The sequence below is a fragment of the Balaenoptera ricei genome, chromosome 3 (genome assembly GCF_028023285.1).
Source record: "Balaenoptera ricei isolate mBalRic1 chromosome 3, mBalRic1.hap2, whole genome shotgun sequence".
NCBI lineage: Eukaryota > Metazoa > Chordata > Mammalia > Artiodactyla > Balaenopteridae > Balaenoptera > Balaenoptera ricei.
In genome coordinates, this window is record NC_082641.1 from 11313840 (window position 1) to 11331306 (window position 17467).

At 39.3% G+C, this 17467-nt stretch overlaps 1 protein-coding gene across 1 annotated transcript in view; it reads right to left on the minus strand.

Annotated features, from left to right (window-relative positions):
- The window catches only part of DNAH5 (dynein axonemal heavy chain 5), a 200715-nt gene that overhangs the window by 42376 nt on the left and 140872 nt on the right, over nt 1-17467 (minus strand). Inside the window, exons 59-65 of the mRNA XM_059916759.1 lie at nt 16183-16386; nt 12004-12183; nt 8695-8832; nt 4261-4396; nt 3357-3673; nt 2054-2209; nt 973-1155 (exon numbers count right to left, since the gene is read on the minus strand). Of these exons, the coding sequence (XP_059772742.1) occupies nt 973-1155; nt 2054-2209; nt 3357-3673; nt 4261-4396; nt 8695-8832; nt 12004-12183; nt 16183-16386 (1314 nt within the window). The remainder of the gene's footprint in view (nt 1-972; nt 1156-2053; nt 2210-3356; nt 3674-4260; nt 4397-8694; nt 8833-12003; nt 12184-16182; nt 16387-17467) is intronic.

The following is a 17467-nucleotide window of genomic DNA, read 5'->3' on the forward strand; positions in this document are numbered from 1 at the left end:
AAGTAAACAGAGAAGATTCATAACAAAAGGAAGAGGGGAAGGAGAGAGAGAGAAAGAGATAAACATAAGGAAGGGCTCAGAAGAGCAAGCATGGTACGACATACAGAAAAGGTAAAAAGAACAGGAGGGACAGATTTCAAAGATTTTGCCAATAGATTTAACCTAAATAAATCTTTAGGTCAGTGTAGAAGGGAGGTATAAAGTAAACCAAACTCCACATTGCCATCGAACAAAGGAAAAAAATCAATAGCAACTTTTAGAGTTCACGCAGTTTCACCAAAGCAGTCCTATTAAAATCCTCCAGATTTCTTTCCTTAAGACTCAAATGTTCCCCAGAGAAAATGCTAACTCAGAACACGGAAATTTATAAATTATTGGCCATTTTTCATTGAGAGAAAACAGATATGGAGTTATGCTTAGAGCATAATGAATCCGGTAGCCCTCAGAAGGTGCACAGTGAAACCTAGTGTCACCAACTTCTATCTTCTCACAACATACACAGAGCTCTCTTGGATAACAAATAAGAATTGGCAATGTCATGTTATCTGAGTAAAATGTTTTAATTTTATATTCCAGAAGTATAATAATGAATCGAACGAAAGAAAAAAATAGATGTGTACTAGAAAGCTAAAAATCAACAGGTGACTAGAATTAATAATAGAACAAACTTCAGAAAAATAAAGTAATATAAATCCAGAACAATCATGCTGATATTGAGACTGATAGTCTCATAGTTACATCAGTCCCCTATATAAAATCAATTGATGATCTATATGATTTATGCGATGCAGATGCAACATATGGGGTAGATAATTGGTTAGTAGTTATTTAAGACACTTGGAAATTAATAATGGAAGAAACATAGGAATTAAAGGAGGGGACTCAATCCTATTACAACTTTCATCATATCATTTTTGTCAATGAAAAAATCGCAACATGATGCAGAAAGAGGGAGGGCCATACTTCACTCACCTGCTTCTCTGTGAGAATGACTCTCCCCAGTAACTGATCTTCTAGACCTTTCATGGTGACAGTGAAGTCAATGATGGAGGTCCGCGCACTTATTTCAGGGGTGTAGGCTGGATTGGGCAGCTTGGTGGTAATGTAGAGTCTGAAGCCATCCATCACATCTACCTCTTTGTCACCAACCTTCACCTTTTTCATAAAAAAGAAAGTTAAAAGTAATAAAACAGAGATACACCTTACTGTGTGCTTTTTGTATAGGATCCAGTATTGCTTTTAACAACTATGTACCTGGAGATCATCTGTATACTAAAAAAGAAATGGTCATTAGGCATTCACAGAGCTTTAAGCCACTAGGATGAAAGGAAAGAAGGATGGAAGTAAGAGAGGAAGGAAGGGAGGGACGGAGGGAGGGAGGGAAGGAAGGCGGGAAGGAAAGAAGTTAATTCAATATACACCATACAATATATATAGAATTTATCACCAAAATTGTTGTGATCATACTGCAGAAGTGAGATGGATTCTGCACCCAAAATTTGGTTCAGAAGTCAAGACTGATGATGTCACTCATGTAACAAAAAGATATGAAAATGTTTATTATTCACATGAGACTTTCTGGAAATATTAGGGTAGGCTCCCAAACAGGTCCAAAAAAGACCTCACTTGAGAGAGTAGGGAGGGGAAGCTGTTCTAGGGTTTTATGGTGGTTACCCAATGGGGCTGGGATGAAGTTTCCCAGACATGGTCATGAGCAGAGAGTTGCATGATTTGAACTTCCCACCAGTGCCAAAGGAGAATGGATCCACGTTTTCTTACCAGTTTGCCCAGATTGGGAATGGAAGGGGAGAGGGGCATGACAGGGCTTGAAAACTGTCCAAAGTCAAACAACACAATGGAGTCAGACTTTATTATACAAGTGAAGTAGATATTCCTGAAAAGACTGCTCTTGATCCCAACTCAGGAAGTGTAGAAGAGAAAAGCAAATGCCTCAAATTTGAATTGCTGCCTATTGAGAAACTGTCTCCTATGTCACATTTACCTGGCCTCATGGTAATTATTCTGCACATTGTCATCTATAGGTTTAACCTACCTTAAAGGTAGACCCAGTCTTAATGAAGTTTCTCTCCAAAACATTATCCAGGGCTGGATCTAGTTCCTCCGCAACATCTTCGATAAGCAAGGGCCTTCCAAGAGAAAGACTGTCTTCTAGGTGGTTTCTGAAGTACTTGTGATTTAGAGATGTGATCTAGAAACAAGATCAAAATGCTGCTCTAAACTGTCTCCATTCTTCACCTTAGCAAACCATCAATCCCTTATTTATTTTTTTAAATTGAAGTATAGTTGATTTACAATGTTGTGTTAGTTTCAGGTGTATAGCAAAGTGATTCAGTTATACATAATTTTTTCAGATTCTTTTCTCTTATAGGTTATTACAAAATGTTGCGTATAGTTCCCTGTGCTCTACAGTAGGTCCTTGTTGGTTATTATTTTACAGATAGTAGTGGGTTTATGTCAATCCTAAACTTCTAATTTATCCATCTCCCCCACTTTTCCCCTTTGGTAACCATAAGTTTGTTTTCTATGTCTGTGGGCCTGTTTCTGTTTTGTATATAACTTCATTTGTATCATTTTTTTTTACATTCCACATATAAGTGATATCATATGATACTTGTCTTTCTCTGTCTGGCTTACTTCACTTCGTATGATAATATCTAGGTCCAGCCATGTTGCTGCAAATAGCATTATTTCATTCTTTTTTTATGGCTGAGTAATATTTCACTGTATAAATATACATCTTCTTTATCCATTCCTCTATTGATGGACATTTAGGTTGCTTCCATGTCTGAGCCATTGTAAATAGCGCTGCAATGAACATTGGGGTGCATGTATCTTTTTGAATTATGGTTTTCTCCAGATATATGCCCAGGAGTGGGATTGCAGGATCATATGGTAGCTCTATTTTTAGTTTTTTAAGGAAGCTCCAGAGCATTTGACTGCATCATTCCCTTTTACTGAGAAGCAAGTAAAGGTCGTATGGCAATGCTGCCTTTTCCTCACCACCACCACATTTGTGACAAATAATCATGGAATAATTATGAAGTGTCTTTATAAAGTGCTGTACACTTAGTGTGATATAGCTCCACCCTGCTCTGTTTATGAATGAGGGCCCTAGGCCCTAACAGAAGGGAGTCTGAAACCTTTGAAAGACGGCATTGGAGAGATCAACAAGAATGCAAATAATGCAATTTTTAGAAATCATTTCTAAATACTAATATCTAAATATTAATAATAAAATTATTTCTAAATATGAAATATTTCTTTATTCTCAGATACTTGTTAATCTGGGGCACTAAAACTGATTAGTAGCATAAATAGACTCAAACCCAGATTACCTGGAGTTCATTTTGGTTTTCTTTATTTTTAACCCAGATCTTCCCTTGAGTCTGTGGATCAATTAACAAAGGGTAGCGAGATGCCTTTGTGACAATAATTCCATTCTGAATGGACAGGTCATCGTTTGGCAGGCCTTGGAGGTTCCATTCACTAATGGTAGGAGCATCAATCAACATCTCATTGAGATTTAGATTGTCTCCAAATGGAATTTCCCGGGCTTTCATTTCCTTCTGCCAGTCATTTAACAGCAGATTGCGAAATTCTTGGTTAAACGGACCAGAATAAGATAGGAAAGCTGTAGCCAACAACACATCCCCTAAAACGGAAAACAAAACATCACTGAAATACTCTGTGATCAGCCCTGTAATTCTGCAGAATTTTAGAAATGAAAAAAAAAAGACAACCATTCTTTCAAACTAAATTTCAGAAACCAAATTGCAACCACAAGTTGCTGTGTCTTGTGAATAGCAGTAGTTTAGTTCATTGTTAAAGAGTACACATGGTCCACCAAGTAATAGCTGCTCGTAGTCAAGCACCGGATTATGTTGACTCTTGTTGGATACGAGAGGATGATTTCTGAGTTTAAGGGATACACCAAAACCTCAGAAGACAGAGCCTCCATTCTAAGTGACCTTGATCGATATGGCCATTCACTCGTAGGAGAACTCAAAAATGACCTGATAATAAGAGGTTTAAATCTAATAAGCGTTGTCTAAATGCCAGACCAATATTCATCCTTTTGAAATAGCTGGACACACACACACACACACACACAGACACACACACACACACGCAGAGGAATTTGAAGTAAAAGAGCGCTGATGTGTATTCTGATTAAAGCTTAAGTTTGCTCACTCCCTATTAGAGTCAACACATAATCTCATTAATAAAGGAATTACATACCTACAAGTCTTTTAGTTTGTGCAGCCAACTCCTTGCTTTGCTCTGTCCATCTTTCTTTTTCTCCTGCCAGCCCCCCGATCAGCGCGGAAGCGGTCTGCATTTTATGTCTGCACCTCTCTGCATCTTCAAGCAAGGTCTAAAAACAGACAGAACCAGAAGAAAACCTTTGTTCAGATAAATATAGCCTGGAGCTCAAAAACATAATTTTAAAACATCATATGTTATCTTCCTTTCTGAGATATGTAAGCCACTTATTCCACAGGAAGCGTAAGATTCCATTTCTGTGGGTCTGTCTCAGCCCAGCCTGTGTCTTAAGCCCTATCTGTGGAACATAGATGGATTCCTCAGGAGGGACCCTAAGCCAACGGGCAAACCCTCCCCAGATGTTAATAAACTGAGAAATAATGGAGATTTGCATCATTTATGATTTTTGAATCTAAAAATTAGAAATAAAATATCAGCATACATGCTAATATCACATAGCACAACAAAATGTAAAGAAACATATCCCTACTTAAAAATGAGGAATATTTCTCATGTTAAAGTTCTAGCATCATTATTGCTTTGTCTAACTCCACATCTCCTTTTACTTTAGGTGAAACTTTAGATAATCTTCAGGTTGTGGAGTCTTGAAGTTCATTCATGAATTCCAGCCACACTGACTCAGTAGGTCCCTCCCTGCTGCTCTTATGTCAGTAAAAGACCTTTGACCGGACTTCCACCCACTATTGCCACTCAGGGCTTTGTTCTTAAAAACAAATGGACCGGGCTTCCCTGGTGGCGCAGTGGTTGAGAATCTGCCTGCCGATGCAGGGGACACGGGTTCAAGCCCTGGTCTGAGAAGATCCCACATGCCGCGGAGCAACTAGGTCCGTGAGCCACAACTACTGAGCCTGCGCGTCTGGAGCCTGTGCTCCGCAACACGAGAGGCCGCGGTAGTGAGAGGCCCGTGCACCGCGATGAAGAGTGGCCCCCGCTTGCCACAACTAGAGAAAGCCCTTGCACAGAAACGAAGACCCAACACAGCCAAAATAAATAAATAAATAAACAAATAAATAATAAAATTAAAAAATATTTTAAAAAAACAAATGGTTCCATTTCTCTATGTTGAAAAGACAGCTGCTAATTCTACTTGTAAAAATGTATACTTATGGTACAATAATGGATATGGCTAAAGATTTAGCTATGTGACCAGTCACTGGAAGTTCTTGTATAATATTTATATATATTTATATAATGTACATATGGCATATATATGCTAAATGTCTAATAATAGAGGATAATTTACATAGATTATGGTATATTGTGAACAAGAATGCTCTGAAGCCATTAAAAATATAATCATTAAGAAAAATAATCATTAAGTTAAAGAAAAACAGTCATTAGTTAAAAATTCAATTTATAAAGCAGTATGTACTGAATTATCTGCTACAATTTTACATGGATTTTAAATATATGTAAATCAGGCATATGTGCAGATATGAAATGATAAAGAGGAAAATATTTTTAGGCTTCATCTCCAGGGTTACCTATGTGTATTTTCTATAAGGAACATGAATTGCTATTGTAATAATAACACAATACAGTGTTTTTCAGAAGCCAGATATTTGTTCCAGTTGGTTCTAGTCTGCTCTGTTTTCCTTCCCACTAGAGTTAATGCAGAAAACCCAAAATCCCAGCTGAGAGGTGTACCCGCACATCGACACCATCCATATTTGTTTGTTTGTTTCTCCCCAAGAAGAAAGATGTCAGCTGGAAGTATAATACGACATCATTTATTTCTGCCTACCTTTAAAACAAACTTTTCATAGGACAGATATTTTTAATATTAAGTTATCCTCCCTAAGTTCCCCATCCCCACTGCCATGTGGCCAAATAAAAAATGGCCAACCCCTCCCCTCCTGGCTGTTGCTTTCTGGAAACCCAGGCTCCTTTGGGGGATTGGGAAATGGGGGAAATGGGGGATGGGAGAGGAGCAAATGAGCACACAGGAGTGAGAAGCAGATTTTCCCTCCGAGCCTGGCTAGGGGAGTGTGCAGAATTGCTTGCGTTCCGTGGCTAGTGCCCCCGGCCCTCTCTCTCCTAGTGCCCCAGAGTCTGACTAGGTGCCCAGAGGCCCTGTGGAAGTGGACCCTCTGCAAAGGCACCGACTGCCCTGTGCACAGAGCGGCAGGACACACACTCCTCCAGGGACGGCACAGACCTGGTTGTGAGGTTACCAGGCGTGACCATAAACTGTAGACTTGAGAGCCCTCCCCTGCCCCCTGTAGTCTATAAGCCCCTGGACTCTCACGGCGCCCCACGGAGGGAGAAGGAGCAACACAATGACTGAAAGTCAAGTTCACTCCAACATGTTGGGAGCAGGTGGGCACACAGCCAGATTTTGTTTTCTTTTTTTTTTTTTAATTAATTTATTTATTTATGGCTGTGTTGGGTCTTCGTTTCTGTGCGAGGGCTTTCTCTAGCTGCGGCAAGCGGGGGCCACTCTTCATCGCAGTGCACGGGCCTCTCACCATCGCGGCCTCTCCCGTTGCGGAGCACAGGCTCCAGACGCGCAGGCTCAGTAGTTGTGGCTCATGGGCCTAGTTGCTCCGCGGCATGTGGGATCTTCCCAGACCAGGGCTCGAACCCGTGTCCCCTGCATTGGCAGGCAGACTCTCAACCACTGCGCCACCAGGGAAGCCCAGATTTTGTTTTCTTAATGAAAAACATTTGACATTTGTTGAGATTCAAGTTTTAAAGTTAGAGCCACACCTTTATAGTAGCCATTCTTACGTGGTCCTTATAATTGCTTACCTAACAAATAGTAGATATTCAAAAACAAAAAAGCTTATTGAGCGAACCAATGCAAAACTGTTAAAACTGAACCATAATAAAATGAGGCCGTAAAAATATTTTTACAGTATGTAGTAGTGCTTCCTGATATAAGTGAGTATCTAAATGGTAGAAATTCACGTGTCTTCCTCACAGTTTCTAAAGTAGACGCCCAAATTGCAAAGTTAATTTTCTCTTCATATTATGGTAGTAAATTTCATAGAACATAAATAACAAACCCAAATAGGTGCTATATAATTACCTCTCTAAAATTTCTGAAAAGCTCTTATTTTGTTTTCAGGAGACTTATCTTTAAGAGGAAATACCATACATCTTGCATATAGTGAAACTGAAATGTTTATCTAAATTCCCTCATTGGGACCCCTATAAGGGAATAGACTAACAGAGCAGTAATCTCAATCCAGCCGAGTGAGGGCTGAGAAGAGGCAGAGGTGGGTTCCGTATAATCATCAAGGAAAGAACAGAGAGAATCTAGCTCTTATTTATCAAGCACAGGTTTTCTCAGAGGCAGATACAGATTTTGTGAGGCCAGATGCTTATCTAAGCTGGGGACCACCTTAAAAAACTCATTAAAGAATTTTTACAAATACAAAATACCAAAGTGAACATGTAATGAGAACTGGGGAAAGAAATCACTACAAAGTCCTGATAATTGAGAAATTCAGGTACCTTTCCTCTGGGATCTCTAGGTATTTTATCTTAATGCTTACACACAAATGCTTGTCAATCATAATCTGGTTTCCCCTCCCCACAGAACTCTCTACAACTCCCAGTAACCCCAGCATTCATGGGGCCTGTGCAAGTGAGGGGCCATAAAACTTACGCTACATTAGGTTTATGTTAAATCTGCCTCTATTACCAGAACGAAGGAGGCCCCAGTGGAGCCAGAATGAGTATAAATCAACTAAACAGCTTGCTGCCCAGTGGAGAGGAAATATACGAGCCTTTGATTCTGAAATGTGCTAAAGCTACAAACATGCATAGGTTGAGAAGGCTGTAGGTGGTCATTGTCACTGGGGCACAGCCACGTGGTCAGGCACATTGGTCCAGCAGAAAGACCCGAGTAGACATCAGAAGATCAAGGTCTAATCCAGCCCTGTGACCAATGCCCATGACCGGGAGCCCTCGGCTTGTCCTCTCTGGGCCTAAGTTCCTTTCTTTAAAATGAGAGTAAAATAAAAATATCTACCCTGCCTACCTTGAAAGATTCTTTCAAATATTAAATGAGATACAGTGGGAGGACGTGATCTGAAAAATATGTTAAAAGTGCTGCACAGGATGCTGTTATCCTCACCGTTAATAAGGAAACTCAGAACTCCCGTGTTCCAGCAGTAACTTCTGTTTTGGCTGAATATCCTGACCTCTTACCAAAGGTCCTCGGTGTCCGTTAGAAACAAACTCCAGGGCTTAGCGAGGGAGTACGTGCCGTGTGTGTATGCATGTATATGTGTATTGTATTGTATATCAGTTAAATGAAGCCCTGCTGGAAACCAAACCCTTGGAGAGAGAAAGCAGGAGAGGGATGAAGGGCTGACCACAGCCAGGAGGGCCTGTGACGTCACCACCCGCCCCAAAGCCCTACGGCAAGAAGACAGTGACCTGCTTTTCGGTCGTGGCCTGTCCATACCCGGCCTGTACCACATCCAGCTCGGCTTGCCTGTCGTCCAGCTCAGCCTGGGCCTTCTGCAGATCCTGCGTGGCCAACACGTAGCGATTCTCCTGCACCAGCAGGTTGGCCTGCACGGGACACACACAGGGTGAAGGGATGGGCAGCGAACCGAACATGCAGCATGTCGGAGTCTGACAGCTCAGTGGCCACGTGTTACACCTGTTCTTTGATCCGCCCCTAGACCCCTCTCAAATCGCACGGTCAGGACCAAACCTTAATGTGAACTTGACGTGTTTGTGAGCAGAAAATTAAAATTCATTAGAGGAGAGTCAGCAAATTTTTTCCATAAAGTGCCAGATAGTAAATAGTTTAGGCTTTTGGGGCCAAGAGGCAAAATGAAGACTATTGTTCAGGTACTTAATTTAAAATCTCACGAGCCATACAAATACAGGTGGTGGGTTAGGTTTGGCCTGTGGACCATAGTTTGCCAATCCCTAAATCAAAACATTGTAATATTAAATGTATATAGGCAAATTACAGAACATTTCAATACTGAGCTGTAGAAAAAAAAATCTGAATATTTAGAACCATCTGCCTAGCAGGGCTGATCACTGTTAGTAAGGATGTTAAAACAAGACGAAGGATGAAACATGATTAACCACTGAACATAAAGATCTAGGTTTTATGGGTGGTGATGGACTTGATGGCATTCCTGTCATTTGCATATATTGCTTGCCATTCAGAAAAGAACAGATACTTGAGCGGTGACCAAATAATAATATTTGCTTTTAGGAAGCTACTAAAAAAGACTCAGAAGACATAATCAAAAGCAATATTGGAAAAAGATGAGGTGTAGAAAATAGTCCATGCTTGCAGGAATTAAAATCCTTTCGAAAAAAATTTGAAATCAGTGTTCTCCCTTTAAGTCTTACTGAAGTAACCCACTCATGTCAAACTATTGCAGCCCCAAAGATCTTGAATATTTTCTAGGACTTTACTCAAGAGGGAGGGGGATATACATATACATATAGCTGATTCACTTCGTTGTACAGGAGAAGCTAACACAACATTGTAAAGCAATGATACTCCAATAAAAATAATAATAATGCTAATTTTTTTAAATGAAGCTCTCAAAAGCTACTAATCAAAGGGTATAAAATCTTCAAATCCAGCCGCTCACCTTAGGAGCCACAGGACTCTGTTAAGATTACTTGAACTCTGCAAGCCTCAGTTTCTCCATTAAGATATTGAAAAACTACCTCCTAGGATTTGTGAGTGTGTGTGTGTGTGTTTGTGTGTGTGTATGTACTACATAAAATAACATATGTAAAAACCCAAGCCTGGGACCTGGCATATAACAAGAGTTTGATAAATAATACAATCGATATTATTATTGTTATTATCCGTGTTCAATATTTAAGACTCTACTGTTGTTATGTTTTGTTTATGTAAACTAACATGTACTGGTTTTCACAGAGTGTCCAAGGAGAAATCCCTTATGAATGAAATTGAATAGAATCTCAATTGCTACTCTTATAATTAAATTTGTTTAAGTTTACTCACTACTAGAAGTCACTTGACCCGTCTATAGGAATTGTAAGATGAAAGAAGAGTCCCTCACCGTCTCCTTCGCTAATTAGTGGTGAAGAGGTTCCCACAGGAGTTTAAGGAGTGTCCTCAATCTCTCTTTACTTGGGAAGCAGGAGTTCGCACGTGAAGCCCCCTCCAGGAATAAGTGAAGTTAGAGCCCCTGGTCTGTATTTCTTAATATATTGAGCAGAGCTGCCCAATGATAACCTGTCCTTTCTTTGTCTTCTACTTCCCTCTAAGCAGTGAATGTGTAGCATCTACATAACTACGTTTATTTTTCTGACAGTGGCAATTAGGAGAGACCTGACAAACTGAAGATTCCCAGATGCTAGATGCTCCTAAGGACATATGGGGCACTCCCAGAACAGGCTTCTCAGAAGAGAAGCATAGGTTCCAGGCACAAGTAAAGGGTCCCTCCTCCTGACGGTGTCCCCTTCACTTCCTACTGTAGGACCTCTGTTGTCCTGGAACTGGGTGGAGCCCGAAATGAACAGAATGTAAGGGAGGAGATGTCATCATCCTTCTTACGTAAGCCTTGTTCAGCGCATCCATTATTTTGTACTGGTTTCAGCTCATTTTATTTAAAGGAACTACAACAAAATAAAAACTCCCCACTGTGAATTCAACTGTAATTCCCTTAAAGACACTTACGTATGCTTAGCCACTGGAAAAATCTGCAAAGCATGCCCTGTACTTTTCACTGGATATGGTTGTTATAATTCAGTCAATATCAGAATGTCCGATTGTGAGCTATGTTGGAGTCTTCAGTGGTCCCCAAATCCACAGTGCCCGACAGCATGACATCAACTATTTGCTCTAAAAATCTCTGAGCCAAATGAATCCCTTCTCTTTTAAGTTGCCCTGGGACCCCAAGGGCCTCCACCACTGAATAAATGGCTCTGATATGGGAACAATGAGAAAATAAAATGGGACTTGCAACTGTATCCCTATGTTCTTTTCATTCTTGATTATTTTTAGCGTGATTATTAAGTTCCTTGGGTAGTTTATAAGTGTACGTGGATTTTAGTTGATGGTTGAGCGAGATCAGGCTTACGAAAAGCAAAATAATCAACAAAGCCATAACGTATGAGCTCTGAGGCATCAGTATTTCATTTTCAAGACAGGTACTTGCCTCTCCATCTGCTAAAGACTGAGTGTCACTGAATGCTGGGGGGATGTGGACAAATGAAGCTGAGAAATGCAATTACTCAAAGGGAAACACTGGTATGCTCTCAAATCACTTTACATAAAGGATGATATGCAGTTTCTTTCCTGGGGGCAAAAGAGGGAGAGGGAATAAACACTATGTTGTCCCTGCAGCCAAGACCAGACACCAGTGACTGTGTCCACGCTGCCTCATTCACAGGAGTCCCTGGCAGGAGATCTTGGACATTGTTGGTGGATCCTATGCTAGAGTTTCCTGTGTTTCTTTTTTTCAAGTTGACATTGTGGGGAAAAAATGTCCAGCAGCCCACAATGGACTTTGTACCCTTGTAGAGAGTCCATGCTTAAGGCTCAGACAATACCGATTGGAGATGGATTACAGAGAAGAAAGAAACATCCTATGCTCGGCCTGCCTATTGCTAGCTCTCCCCGTGGACTTGGGTACAATAAAACCTGAGGCTTCTGTGTTGCATGAAAGACAAGCCCAGTTGACCCAGAGACCCCCCTGCCGGCACACGTCCTGCAGTTCCACCGAGGAGGCTTACCTTCAGGGGCAACACCTCTCTGTTTATAGAAAAGAAGGAAGCCATGGCCTTGGTCCAGGAACAAAGCCCCGCTACATTCCCACATACACGTTTAGCAGTTTCGATGTTGTAGTCTGCCATCTCAAAGTAAGGATTCAAAAATTCTATCACTTCTTCATTGATTGTGTCTTTGGGGAATTGCTATGGAAGAATGGAGTAAAATAAAGTCAAAATACCTCTTTCCATGAAGTCATAATCACATTATGCTCACAATGCCACTGAAACAGTTAAAAAACTGTTAAAACCAAGAATGGATGAATGATATCATATTTTGTTGATATTTCAGGTTATTAGGCAACAATCATATATATTTAGGCATATGAAATGGTACATATATTTAGCATTGTATATAAAAATGTAAAGCATATATATTTAGACATAAATATTTAGCATTTAGCAGCAACCAAATGCTTAATACATTCAGAGGGAGGTTCTATTAAACTCACCTGAAATGTGAAGAAAATAATTTGGACATTAGGCCTTCAGGGTGATGAATTAACTTTAAATCATAGAACTATCAAGATTATGAGAGAACTGTTCTTTTCTGGAGGGATAAAATTTTAAAATAGTAGCAGAAATGGATTATGAGTGCCTTCTTGTATTAAGAGAGAAGACTGACCAAACAATGAAATTGGATCTTTGAAATGTGGTGTTTGATCATCTAACCGAGGATAATTAAATATTTTCCAAGTAGAAAGAAATTTAGCCCCTAAATAATTCAGAGAAATAAGCCTTCACAGAACATACATAACACAGAGCAAAACACACTTTCAATCAGACCTCTTTAAATGCAAGTTTCTTTTATGAGACTTGAAAAATAGTGAAGCCAGAAGAATACCTGGGAACAACAGAAGGATGGTGGTGACAAAAGGCAAATAGCAAGGTAGCTTCCAAGAGCAGTGGCCTTGCACCAGGTATATAAGGCAAGTGCAATTCCACTGCACATTTTTCAGTGGACACTTTTTAAGCTCCGCCCCCAATGCCCAAGGACCACTGCTATTCCACACGCTCATAGTCTGATTAATCACTACCTCCTATCCACTCAAATAGCATGTTATTCCTTCATGGTGGCCCTTACATCACAGAGGCTTATATTTTAATTATCTGAAACGAGTCCGTATGGCCCACTGGTTTCAGAAGCTACTTGGTGTTATAGCTGCTGTAAGGCGCCTCACAAGATGCTCTGGCCATAGCAGCCACTTGGGCAATGATAAATTAAAAACTGAACGAAAGACGGTGCTGAAGAGTGCTTGGGTCATGGATGGGGGATGGGTATTCCCAGTTAGTTGTCTCAAGATCTAAATATTAAAGAGAAAACAATATAACTGCCAGAAGAAAACACAGAAGCATTTATTCGGCCTTAGAGATGGGCAAAGATTTCCTAAACAGAACGCAGAAAGCACTGTAAGGAAAGTATTGATAAATCGGACGATACTTAACTTAAGAGTATCTCCTTATCAAAAGACACCATTAGGGCTTCCCTGGTGGTGCAGTGGTTGAGAATCTGCCTGCCAATGCAGGGGGCACGGGTTCGAGCCCTGGTCTGGGAACATCCCACATGCCGCAGAGCAACTAGGCCCGTGAGCCACAATTACTGAGCCTGCGCGTCTGGAGCCTGTGCTCCGCAACAAGAGAGGCCACGATAATGAGAGGCCCGCGCACCGCGATGAAGAGTGGCCCCCACTTGCCGCAACTAGAGAAAGCCCTCGCACAGAAACGAAGACCCAACACAGCCATAAATAAATAAATTAAAAAAAAAAAAAGAAGAAATACAACCAAATTAATTTAAAAAAAAAAAGACACCATTAATGGAATGAACAACTAAGGCAGAAAGTGGGAGAAGATATTTGCAAACATATAAATGACAAATTACCCATATTTTATATATAAATTCTACAAAATAATAAAAAATTTAAATGTCCAGGCGATCTGTACATTTAAATGTACAGGCACTTAACCAAAGAGTTCCCGAGGGGCTCATAAACTGATGAAAAGATTTTAAGCATCATTTGTCATCAGAGAAATGCAAACTAAACCACAATAATAAGACACCACCACCAACCCATCAGAATAGCTAAAAGTAGAAAATGGTTAAGACATGGAGCAACTTATACACTGCTTGCGGGTATGTAAACTGATAACAACAATTTTTGAAAACTCTTTGGCACTATCTACTAAGGCTGATTAAATGTATAACCTAAGACCCAGAAATTCCACTCCTGAGTATAGAGCCAATAGAAATGAAAACATGCCCACTAAATGACCAATATTCAAAGTAGCTTTTTTAATAATAGCCCAAAACTAGTAACGTCTCAAAAATCCATCAACAATACAAGGACAAACAAATTAAAGTACATTACAGCATTTCACGCTGGTGCTGGTAGATATAAACTTATGAGAAACGATTACTAAATTTTCAGAAATTTTACAGACTTGTTAAATACAGCCATTATTTAAAATTAAATTATAAAAACTTACAATTAAATGTTATTTTGAACAAAAATAATGTATAGTCAAAAGTCATCACCTTCTAATTATTTTGCTACATTTTACTATCTACATTTTTGAGGTCATTTACATTTATTGTATCTACCCAGTGGGACTACCTTATCACAGCATGCTACCATGTACCTCTTCCCAACTCTACATTCAGCAACATTATTTTGGTAGCTTGAAATCAGTCATTGTGGGGATATTTACACTATGAAAATTGGCAAACACTACAAATCAGAGCTTTTTCTTTTTTCTCACCAGAGAACCAGTTGTTAAACATTTGTCACACACTATTGCACACTATTGATATTCATCTACTGAAAAGCTGTGTAGCAATGAAAAAAGAATGAAATATTGTCCTGTGCAACAATAAGAAAGAATCTCACAGACGTGTTGAACGAAAGAGGTCAAAACAAAAGAGTTCATATGATATGATTTCATATACGTAAATTTCAAAACAGGTGAAACTAATTATCGGGATAAAGGTCAGAATAATGTTTATCTTAGGGGAGATTACTGACTGTGTTGGGACACAAAAGAGATTGCTGGGGTCTGGAAATACAAATCTTGATTTCAGTGTTCATTAATAGGTATAGACATATGTAAATACTCATTAAGCTATACTCTTTTTTTAATTAAATTTTTATTTTATATTGGAGTGTAGTTGATTTACAATATACACTTTAAATTTGTGCATTTTATCATATGTAAATGTTACCTCATAATGAAATTTAAAAGATGCAAATTAATACTCGAAAAACTACAATTGAGACTTGTGAAATAAAAATATATATGTACTCATATGCAAATAATATATGCACATATGTTTGGGTTCCTTAAAATGATTTTTTTAACTTTTACTGAAATATGTTGCTGATGATGTTTTAATATGCCTAAAATCTGCCAGGAAAAGCTCTAATACTTACAATGTCTCATATTTGAAAGAGAAATTCTACTCTGAAAAAATACGTAAATATAAGTTGAAAATATGTATGTAGAGTATTATTCAGGCTTAAAACAGAAGGAAATTCTGCCATTTGTGACAACATGGATGGACCATTATGCCAAGTACTATAAGCCAGAGAGAGACAGAGCCTTCATGGTGTCACTTATAATAGCCAACTCATAGAAGCAGAGAGTAGAATGGTGGTAGCCAGGAGCTGGGGGGAGGAAGAAAGGGGAAGATGTTGGTCAAGGGTCAAGGGTCACTTATGCAAGATGAGAAGGTCCTGGGGACCTAATGTACAACAATGTGAATATCGTTAACAATACTGTATTGTTTACTTGAAATTTGCTAGGAGGGCAGATCTTAAATGCTCTCACCACAAAAAACGAAAAAAAAAGAAAGGAAAAAATGGTAATTATGTGAGGTGATGGATATTTAATTGGCTATTTATTGGATTTAGTGGATGGATTTTGGTGAAATCATTTCACAATGTATTAACATATATCAAAACATCAAGTCATACACCTTAATTATATAAAAGTGTTATTTATCAATTATACCCCAATAAAGATGAAAAAAATTAGTAAGTTAAAAATATGTCCATAGAGTAGATTCTCTTCAGAAACGTCTTCTATTAAAGGACCCATATACTCTAATGAAGTCTGAGTCCCCTCCTAGCCCATCATTATTGAACCACCAACCTGTAAATTCTGTAAAAAGTTTCCTGCAGTCATCAGTTTTAAAGATTCCTGCCAGGAAGGAACTGTACAGCCTTTTTCCAGGTCAATTTTCACTGCATTGACTTTCCTCTGAAACAGCAGCAGCACGCAATCCATGATCCTCATGATGAGATGGGGGGGTCGGCCCAGCGTGCGGACAGTAGCAATGTCAGAAGGCTTGATGGTCTGGGGAGGAAAGGAGGTCATCACCCAATCTCAGATAAGAAAAGTGAAAACAAACCTTTACTCTCTAAAGGCTACTACTTCAACAGAGGAAAGCAAGCATTTTTAAGTTTGATGCCGTCATGGGAGCTAGATGCAGATTTAATCCCCAAGAAAAACCACACATCCCCCAAAGTTCACATTCTTACAATTCAAAGTGACAGCCAAAGGAGATACAGTGAGAGACGTGTTCGCAAGCGGATAAGGAGCTGTGACATCTCTAAAATTGTAATGACAACTTAGCGTCAGAAAAAAAACTGTTATCTGAAAGGAAAAGAATCGTCAGCACTTAAGTAGATTCCAGGGATTCTAAACCAGGAAAACTCCAGAATTTGCAGTGCTTTTTTTTTACTCATTAGTTATGTAGGTCAAGAATCTGCCTCCCTCTCTTAAGACTTGTCACCGGGGTCTGACACTAGTTGTAGCCTCAGGGCTGCCACACTGAATAATTAGAGGTTTCTTCGCTGGGAACTAACCTTTAAACGATGGAATTTGAGCAATAGGAATTTCACTAAGCTCTTAGAAAAGTTCTGTTCCATTCCTAGTACAGAGATTCTTATACAGAAAATTACTTAATAGTCACCTAGACTTGTTGTAGTCGATAACTGTTCTATCAAACTCTCTATGGAATAAACATTGGAAAAATATGAAAGATAAGCATATGACACTGTCCTATTTCTAGGACATAGTGTACATTCATTCCTTCCAGGTCTTGAAAAACCTTCCATCTGATTTGCATTGGCATCCCTCCTGTCAAAGAAAGGTACGCAACCCCCTTCCCATCAAAGCTAATGATCTTTTCTCTGAGAATTGGGGAAAAAAAGAAGAAAACCACTGAACTTGGTCATTAGAAATGGAACTATCTACTTTGAAAAGGTTTGTTACAACACACTAGCATTTGTGAATTCTAGACAGCTGGAAGTGAAGGGGAATTTGTGGTAAAGAACTGGAAATTGCAGACAGACCTTAATTTGAGATGCTTGGCTATAAAAGAAAGGAGAGAAATATAATACCTGCCAATAGGGAAAGAAGGATCAAATTAAAG